Source organism: Hyla sarda, chromosome 2 (assembly GCF_029499605.1).
Source record: "Hyla sarda isolate aHylSar1 chromosome 2, aHylSar1.hap1, whole genome shotgun sequence".
In the NCBI taxonomy this organism is placed as follows: domain Eukaryota; kingdom Metazoa; phylum Chordata; class Amphibia; order Anura; family Hylidae; genus Hyla; species Hyla sarda.
The window spans coordinates 355,421,344-355,431,587 of record NC_079190.1 but is presented as its reverse complement, the minus strand read 5'-3'; the positions used below and the strand labels follow the sequence as shown (position 1 = coordinate 355,431,587).

The 10,244-nt window shown below is 39.6% G+C and overlaps 1 protein-coding gene across 1 annotated transcript in view; it reads right to left on the bottom strand.

Annotated features, from left to right (window-relative positions):
• Positions 1 to 1,274: 1,274 nt before the first annotated feature.
• The window catches only part of SLC16A1 (solute carrier family 16 member 1), a 35,637-nt gene continuing 26,667 nt past the window's right edge, over positions 1,275 to 10,244 (bottom strand). The window contains exons 3-5 of the mRNA XM_056558301.1: positions 7,890 to 8,033; positions 5,771 to 6,628; positions 1,275 to 3,990 (exon numbers count right to left, since the gene is read on the bottom strand). Coding sequence (XP_056414276.1) covers positions 3,734 to 3,990; positions 5,771 to 6,628; positions 7,890 to 8,033 — 1,259 coding nt within the window. The 3' untranslated portion in view covers positions 1,275 to 3,733. The remainder of the gene's footprint in view (positions 3,991 to 5,770; positions 6,629 to 7,889; positions 8,034 to 10,244) is intronic.

Sequence of the window (10,244 nt, the reverse complement as noted above, 5' to 3'; positions counted from 1 at the left end):
TGCCACAACTCTTTGTAGTGTGAGGTAGAGAAGGAGTGCAGGGTAGATCGAGGGGGGGCGTTTCTATATTTGCACAAGTGCGTGCACAACTTTTGTAAATCTTGAGCAAGTGTAAATTTGACAAGCAGTGTAAAGGGGTAGATCTGTGTCTACAATAGACCCCTAATGATAAATCTCCCCCTAAAAGCCTTTTTATAGGGCAGCATGACCCAGAGTGTATACATTTTTTTTTTTATAATTATACATAGTTTTGTAGCAATAAGACACGTGGGTAACTTTTTAATGTCAAAATAAATAAAATAGATACAAATTACTGACTGAAATCACCGACAAATCAAAGTTAAATAAAAGTTATTTATTTGAAAACAAGTTACATACAGTACATCAATCTTATGGGCCTAGAACTAATGTGGAGCACATTATAAATGCTGCCAAGTGAACTTTCCCCAGACTAAACTGCCTGAGGAAGCAGATTTTTATTACAGAGAAAAGGCATGTAAAATATACAGGTGGCTTTAAATACCATTACTATACAAGACTGACAGCTCACTAAAGATAGGAGGTAGCAATAGTACAAGCCAGCAGGCAAGGTTAGGTGGTCGGAGGTAGGATATTAAAAGGGGTTGTCCCAACAATAACACATCATCTATCCAGCATTAGGACTGCAGCACTCTTAAGATTGGGGTTGCTGTATAGAGCGACAGTCATGCATTTAATCACATTTTATACACAGTCTATCAAACTACTGGTTACAGAACTCTGCAATTAAGGTCAGTCCTATAGACAATGCATAACTGACTCCAACTCCATTTAGATTTGGGGGGGGGGGAAGGGGAGTGTCACTTACTTATCCATAGGAAGAAGGATAAGTGCTGTAGGTGGGACAACCCCTTAAAGGGGTACTCCCATGGAAAACTCTTTAAATCAACTGGTGCCAGAAAGTTAAACAGATTTGTAAATTACTTCTATTAAAAAAATCTTAATCTTTCCAGTACTTTTTAGGGGCTGTATACTACAGAGGCAATGCTTTTCTTTTTGGATTTCTCTGATGTAAAGACCACAGTGCTCTCTGCTGACCTATGTTGTCCATTTTTGGAACTGTCCAGAGCAGGAGAAAATCCCCATAGCAAACATATGCTGCTCTGGACAGTTCCAAAAATGGACAGTAGAGTCAGCAGAGAGCACTGTGGTCATGACATCAGAGAAATCCAAAAAGAAAAGCATTTCTTTAGTATACAGCCCCTAAAAAGTACTGGAAAGATTAAGATTTTTTTTAATAGAAGTAATTTACAAATCTGTTTAACTTTCTGGCACCAGTTGATTTAAAAAAAATAAAATAAGTTTTCCACGGGAGTACCCCTTTAAAGCATGTTATTAGTTGGACAAGCCCTTGTGTTCTCAATCCAAAGGTCCAAAGGGGCAATTCCATTCAAAGAAAGGTGTTACTGAAGATAACCCTAATTTTCCACTTTCTTTATGTCACACAATGTAGGTTTCAGACACGGGAGCTACTTTGTGGAATTTGAATACTGTAAAACCGCTTAAACCATGCCAGTATGACAGAATGGGGACATTGTCACATTGGTTCCCAGTGTTCTCTGTATATTGACAGAAGTATAAAAAGTATTGCAACTCTAAATTCTTGATCACCTGAGAATGTGAAAATTTGATTTTTGGACATAAAACTAAGGCTGGGTTCCCATTAAGTTTTCCCCCATACGGGAGCGTATACGGCAGGGGGGAGCTAAAACCTTGCGCTCCCTTATGTAATTCATTTCAATGAGCCGGCCGGACTGAAACGTTCAGTCTGCTCATTTTTGTGCTGCATGCGCTTTTTCCCCCGGACCTAAAATTGTTTTCAACCATGGTTTTAGGACCGGTTGTAAAAGCGCATACAGCGCAAAAATTAGCCGACCAGACTGAACATTTCACTCCAGCCGGCTCATTGAAATGAATTACATACGGGAGCGCATATGAAGGCATTCAGGAGCCAGAGGTTTTAGCTCCGCCCTGCCGTATGCGCTCCCGTATGGGGGGAAAACGTAATGGGAACCCAGCCAAACTGAAATTAAAGGATTTTACATAATTTTGAAAAACAAATCCATTTTCATCTTAAACAATGCCACACCTATTTTCAGGCCATGTGTGGTATTGCTGCTCAGCACCATTTACTTTAAATTGAACTGATCTGCAATACCATATTTAACCCATGGACCAGTGTAGCGCACAATCCAGAAGAAAGCAGTCCATGCTTTTTCAAGTCATGTACAATCCCTTTAAAAAGGAGCATGTCTGAAAAGGGCCTAGTTTACATTTCATATTGTAATTTACAGGGAGACACTGCGGGTAGGAAACAGGTTGGTATAAGTCAATATAAACAGTTAAAAATGCGACCCTTAGTTGCCCCTTCTATTTGAAATGGGCATCGCCAAGTATATATGCTGCTGACCTAATTCGTTTTGAAACAATCATTTAGAAAAGAAGAACCATATTCGGCTGCGTGCACACTGGTCTTTGGAACTTCTGTTTTCCTTTCATTATCTGCCAAAAATGGGAATAGATCCCAGCACAGGACAGAAGGAGATTATCAGACATCCTAGAGTTGCAGCCCTGAATGACACGGAATGCAGCCTAACACTAAAGGCATTATCTGAAATAAAACTAATGCAGATTTCTCCTAAAAACAGCACCACCGCAATCTACAGGTTATGAGAGATATTGCAGCTCCACTAAAGTGAAAGATGAACTGCAATAAACCCCAACCTATGGACTGGTTGGGTGTAGTTTTTATAAGAAAGCAGCTGTGTACAATTTAGTGTCTGCAGTGTTAACAGGCACATATAGCAATGATTATATGGGAAAGCTAAAATCACCTATTCTAAAGCTGTACAGCTCACAATAAAATTCTACTTCATCTTATGAATCCACAATATCACTATACAAAATACAAGTCACTAGTCATGATGTAATCCTGTCAGATTTTTTAAGCTTGATTTAAGAGCAGTACGATGGAAGCATGAGATGGTTAAAACAAGATAAAATCTAGTGAAAACTGTCACGAACACAGTGGCGGATCCTCGATAAAAAAGTGTGTTCAGAACAGAACAGCAATGCCCTTCAGCTGCTGGAAGATTTTACACTAAGCCACAGCCATCTACAGCATTGCAGACGTTAATACTGGAAATACGCACCACATCCACACGGCAACAGAAGCATTACAAAAATAGTTTACAATTCAGAAACCTGACAGACAAGGCCCTGAAAATTATTTCCAATGATTGATGTATTGTAGCAGCATCTTATTTAGTGGAAGTAGTCCTCGGAAGACAGAACCCAAGCGTTGCGTATGGGTGAGCCTTTTGTCTAGTTGTTCCTGGGGATTAAAACCTTCCACAGGAGGAACTGTGGGTCATACCAATATAAAAATAAAAGAAAAAACACTGGTTTACAGAAGTTTTTTTTAAGGGGAAAAATATTAAAATAAAAATGGATTTGTGAAGAACATTAATAAGGCACAAGTTAGCATTCCAGCCAACTGAAGAGTTAAAATTGCAACGTTTAGTTTCTGTCTGATGAAATGTTTCATAGATCTGCTAGAAAATAAAATATATAAAAAAAAAGAAAAAAAATGTGTTTCAAATAAGGCTTTAAAATAAATCCTATCCTAATAGGATACTATTGTGCAGTATCTGTGTCATGTTCTGACTGTGTCCATTGAATAAAACCAGCAGTCTCATATGTTGCTTTCCTCCTCTTTCACTACTTCATCAGAATTCTGAGGAAGGACCGAAATCTCATTGTTGACTTTGGGCTCAGCCTCTCCACCATTTGCCTCCTGGTTTCTCTTTTTCTCTTCGGCTTTTTGCTCTTTTGCTGTGAGTCTGTAGTGGATCGTCATGCCAATAAAGAGGTAGACTGAAGCAACAATAAGCACTATCCCACAGGCTTGGTAGGTATACCTGTAGTCACCGTACATGTCATTCAGTTTTCCTAGAATTAAAAACAGGATTGAAGTCAACATTCCTTAAGAACACGTTTTCTGCATGTGTGAGCAATTGTGAGAAAAATAAATAAAAAACACAAGCTATAGAATCCCAACGCATCTAGTAGTGCTACAATGCCTAACATTAAAAAAGGCAAGACTTCAATTAGGCCAGAGAACAAGAAACTTCTATGACACAGGGTACAACCAATCCAAACGGTAATGATGTCCCAATGAAAGTGGACCGATACAGAACATATCAATCACCATTAGCCGCAATATGTTTCAGTTCTAGTATAGGATGGATTGGTGCATTTTATATTGCTCTACTTCGTGTAAACAATGTCACAGTGTGGATCGTTATGCCCTGTATCATGGAGGTCTCTTGCTCTGCAGACAGGTCCTGGACTAATCAAAGTCTTTCCTCACATCCTAGTGGTAGTCAACGGGTGGCCCCATATGGTGCAGTTAAAAAAAAAATTATATATATATATATATATATATATATATATATATATATATATATATATATATATATATATATATATATATATATTATATATAAATAATTCATGGTTTACCTCCAGTGTATAAAAATCTATTTTGTGTTCTCTGGTCCACAGACAACATGGAACACTGACAGGTTCTCTTTAATAGGAAATCTGTTATCGCGCCCCAACCTATCGATACAGGGTTAGTGCGGAGGACACTGATGAAAATCAGACTTACCAATGTTCTGTCAGCGGATCCATTCTTCCTTAATCCCCGGTCTTCCGATATGGTAATGAGCCTACTTTGTTCAAGGATCCATGTGTGCTGGCTTCCTCAATGGCCTCCTGTGTTGAATAGAGCACCTTGCATAACAGCTCTCCTCCGTATTCACAATAGCTGCAGCAAGAGCAGTTATGCGGCAGAATGGAGCTCCACTCTGCAGTATAGCAGTCTCTGCACAATGAAGCGGGCAGTGCACAGAGATCTTTAGAACACCAGGTGTCACTGTGCATAGCGATGCCTGGGAGATCTGCCCCTTGCACCAAGCAGGTTGATTGCCATATCTAGAAGACCGGGAATTACAGAAGAACTATTGCATTGACAGAATATGTATGATGAAAACCACACTGTGTAGATCGGACATATTCTGGAGAGCTGTTATGACAGGAGCTCTATTCAACACAAAAGGAGGCCAATAAAGAAGCCAGCACACCCAGATCTAACACAGGATATCACTGCATGTGGGGCTTGGGAATGCACCTGTGCACAAGTAGGCTTTTACCATATCCAAAAGACGGAGTTCACCGAAGAATGGAGTCGCTGTCAGAAAATTCTTAAGTTTGATTTTCATCAGTGTCCTCTGCTCTATAACCCTGTACAACAGGTTGGGGTGGGATGACAGATTATCTTTAAAGAGAACCTGTCAGTGTTCCATGCTGTTTGTGGACAAGATAACATTAAAGATTTTCAATTTTCCAGGCAGAGTACTTTTAAAAAAGCACCAATTCATACAACCTGAAGCTGTAAATTCGCTCAACACTAGACAATAGGTTAAATTATGGTAAGTAAGAAGGTGAAAAAAAAAAAAATCTGAAACTTTTGCATTTGTACAACTTCAATATTCACAAAATTTGCTGTAACCACAATACTTTTAAAAAAGTAACCTGCACATCTGAATGACATTTTAACTTCGTCAATCATTTTGCTTTATACTGTATCCTCTTCTGAAAAAAAAAAATCCCTATAAACATGAATTTTACAGAACTAGCAATTGTTCAAATAACCAATTTTTCTTACCTAAAAGGGGTGGCCCAAGGAGCACAGGGCAACATTCTACGATGGTTACCAATCCAACAGCACTTGAAAACCTCTGTGCACCAACCAAGTCCATCAAAGTTTCAAAGAGGACAGAGCTGAGCCAACCAAAAGCAAATCCAAAGAAGGCAGCATATAAAGCAAAGCCAACATAATTTTCTGACATGGGAGCAAAGAGGTGGCACACACCATTATAAAGTACAGCAATGGCAAAGAAATACTGCACCTTTGGTCTCACCAACTTGGTATTTGCTACTATTCCCATGGACGGTCTTGCAACCATATCTACAAAAGCAAGAATAGAAAGCAAGAAGGCAGCAGACTCATTTGAAATATGCTTGCTTTTTGCATAATTGCTAAGGAAGACTAAAGGTGCAAAGAGTCCAAAGAACATGATTGTGTGTCCAGAAAGGTAAATCAAGAATCCACGATGTGTAAAAAGAGAAAAGTCCAAAAACTTGTTGATTGTCTGGAAAAAGGTTGGCTTTGTTTTTGCTTTGCCATCAATGAGATCTTTGTTAGCTTCTCCATCTTCTTTAGAAGTGCATTTTCCAGCTTCTTCCAAAACTTCCTTGGTCACCTTCTTAGCGCTCTCAGGTTTTGGCCCAATGGGACGCATTAAGGAACCTGCAACACAACAATTTAGCAGAAGCCCTCCCAGGATCAAGAAGCTTCCCCGCCATCCAAATATGCTATAGAAGTACTGATTCATAGGAGCTAGAGTTGATAAGAATACAGGGCTTCCTGCCATGGCAATTCCATTAGCTATTGGTCTCCTCTTATAGAAATACTTTCCAATCATAGTTAGTGCTGGATTCAAGTTAAAAGCAAGCCCAAACCCTGGGGAGAAAATACACAAAAAAAGGGTAGAAATTAAAAATTAAGCTTATAATTTAAGGCAATAAATGTCTTAATCACTGAACCCATCTCGGTTGGTACATTAAGATTAAACTATAATCATATTGTTAAAATGCATATAACATTCTGTTACATTAGGGCTTCCCTACCCAGTTTAAAGTCATCTGCAATGTTACATCAAGGTTTTCCAAGCTATAATCAGAATAACGGTCTGTTCCATGAAAAATTCAGTTACGCAAGCAAATATACACTTAGGCTAGGTTCAGACTGCGGAATTTCCGCCTACAATTTCGCTTTGAAATTGCAGGCAGAAATTCCCCTTCCTAAAATGTATAGTGTAGTGAATGGTTTTCCGTTCACAAATTCACACTTCGGAATTTGTGAAGCGGAATTTGTTAACAGAAAATCCGCTTGGAAATTTCCACCTGAAGTAGTTTTTCTTCAGCCGGAAATCCGCACGGAACACATTGCAGTCTATTGGAGACTGCAGTGTCCGCGCGGTCCTAGCGCAGACTGATTCAGTCAGCACTGGCCGCACTCTGAATCTCCGGGCGGAAATTTTCTTCCCGGAGATTCCGTAGTCTGAACCTAGCCTTACTATTTTATGCTGCCATTTACAAGGACCTACAAGGTTTATAAGCATATATGCACAGGATCGTTTCACTTCAGGGTGTTAGTGACCAGGGCCTTTCCACAATTTAGAAGGAAACAGCATATATGTCAATTGGAATTTACAACCCCAGTTCATGTCTAAACCTTTATATAACTAGTAGTAACTGTTTGATAAGAGTGCATGAGAGTATTCTAAATATACTCTAAAGGGAGAAATAAGTGAGCCAATAAAGACAATACAGTGGTCCTCCTGCATGGCTGAGAAACTTTAAAAAATAAAATAAATAAAAACAAACAGTGAAGAGTTAAAAGGGGTGTTCAAAACATATGGGATAAGAAACCAATGTTTTGATCAATGGGGGTCCGACTGCTAGAAACGCCACAGACAGCATGAATAGAGGAAAATTGCTCAGCCCTGTGTAGAAGCACATACAGAATAAATAAAAAAAATGTCTCCATCTACATGATCGTGGGGGATCAACTTCTCAAATAGGGGATAACTAATCTCTTGCTGATACAGCAAGAAAATAGTGTTTAAAGCAAAAAACATACCAAGATCAGACCTTTGTTTAATTTTTTTTAGTATACAACCCTGTCTTCACATACCACAATAAGAGGGAGGGGAACTTACCACCAATGACACCAATACAAAAATATAGTTCGGTCACCGTATTACAGAATGAGGCTGCGATTAAACCTGTGCCTGCAAGAAGTCCACCAGCAATCATGATAGGTCTGCTTCCATATTTGTTCACCAACACACTGCTTATGGGACCTAAAGAGAAATAAAATAAAAATATTCAACATGAAAAGTTATTCGAACACTTAGTTTTAAGCCCATATGCCAGTCTGAAAACTGCAAGATTTTAAAAGGAAAACTGTCAGATATTTTCTCCCGCACTATCCACAGTTCTGGTGGATAGTGCAGGAGACTGATTAAAACGAGCCCTACCTTACCCGGATCCGCCCGGCTGTTCGCCCACAATTTTACTTTTATTCTATGTGTATATCTTGCTGCAACTGAAGTCAGCGCCGCTTATGAATATTCATCCCCCCCCTCTCTCCAGTTAGGAGCGGTGAAGAGAGGGGGGGGGGGGGGGGGTGAATATTCATAAGCGGCGCTGACGTCAGTTACAGCAAGATATACACATAGAATAAAAGTAAAATTGTGGGCGAACAGCCGGGCGGATCCAGGTAAGGTAGGGCTCGTTTTAATCAGCGTCTCCCGCAATATCCACCAGTACTGTGGATAGAGCGGGAGAAAATATCCGACAGTTTTCCTTTAAGATTTTATAATATAGATCAGCGTTTCCCCAATCTGTCAGGCTCTCTAGCTGTTGCAAAACAACAACTCCCTTTATGCTCTGGCAGCCTTTGGCCTTGGATGCTCGCGATTCTGTAAGGACATGGTGGATCTAGGTAAAATGTGATGACCCTGGTGCAACCTGGTCCATAGACAAAATGTGCTTTGTGCCAGAAAAGTTAGTATATCTTTTAGGATATATGTAGTTATCTAACTCTAAATGGTCATTAACCTTTCTGGACCAGACACCCAGTTACAGCTCACTAGTTCCTATAGCCTGTTTTAACCCCTTAAGGACCAAGCCCATTTTAACCTTAAGGACCAGGCCAATTTTACTTTTGCCCTTAAGTACCAGGGAGCCAAGGCATACCTGTACACTCTAGGTCCTTAAGGGGTTAAATGGGATAGGAAAAAAAAACTGCAAGTTTCTTCCAACAACAGCACCACCTCTGGCCTCAGGTTGTGTGTGGTATTGTAGCTCAGTAGCCAAGTTTTAATATTACACAACCCGAGGACAGGGTGGTGCTATTTTTTGGAAGAAGTTATCCCTGTATTTCTATCCCTTGATATCCCACTTTAATATGCAGTCTCAGGTCTATGATACCAAAATGAACCTTATGCAAGAATAAAGTAATTTTTTTGAAAGACTTATGGAAAACTTCTGGAAGCATTGCAGATAATTCAGCCTAAGCACAATTAAATGTTTGTGACTAATGTTCCCAATTAATGAAATGACAATGATGTGCTATTTCATACGATTTTAGAGCCGTTTGCTGAAGCCCCGCAGTAAAGAAACAATCTCGTCTGCTCACACTAGCTCCGCACAATTCCATATAAACCCCCCTTTCCATCTGACAGGAGCTGCACTGTGCCTTTACTGAACAGCAGGCAGGAAAAGGACAGGGGAGGTTTTCAAGGTGAACCAATGGGAAAAAGTCAGTACTTTTAGCTGAATGGAAAATATATTTTGAAGTCTGTATTACAGGGTAGGAATAAACCAAACCTAGTTTTCAAAAGTTTGTGGAAGGATAAAAAAAATAAAAAAGAAACCCTGGAGTGTACAAGGAGGTATTTTAAAAGGAAAGCAAGGGCGTAAGAGAAAAATTGCCAACCAGTCATTTGATTAGGTTTGGTCAATGAATAAGCTCTGAAGGTCTTACCTAAGCTGAACACACAAATTGTGCAAGAGGGGGAAGAAATATCTACACACTAATATATACACAGAGATATAGATACACACACACACACTGGGGAGATTGCATTTTGCAAAAGACTTGTTAAAAATGCAAGCAAACTGATTGGTTGCTACAGGCAACTTTTCCTCTGGACAGATTTTGATAAACTTTCCCCTATATGTCCTCCTACATCTAAGCTCATAGGGCACACTTGGCAGTCATATGTGCACCATTATATGTGACATGCACCTAAAAGCTATTTACTAGGCTATGACGGGTCACCAGTACTTGCAGTGAACGAGACAGACCTCCATATCTCCAGAAGATAATGAAGACCAGATAGTATAGCTAAACACTTTCAATCCTTCCTGTTAAGTATACGTGGCTTCCCCTTTAAAATCTTCCCAATGTGAACCCCATTGAAACTGCAGTGTGTTATGCATTCCCACTGAGAGCAGCAAATAAATTAGAGATAAAGCACTGCCTGAGGTTCAGGAAAACCAGCGTC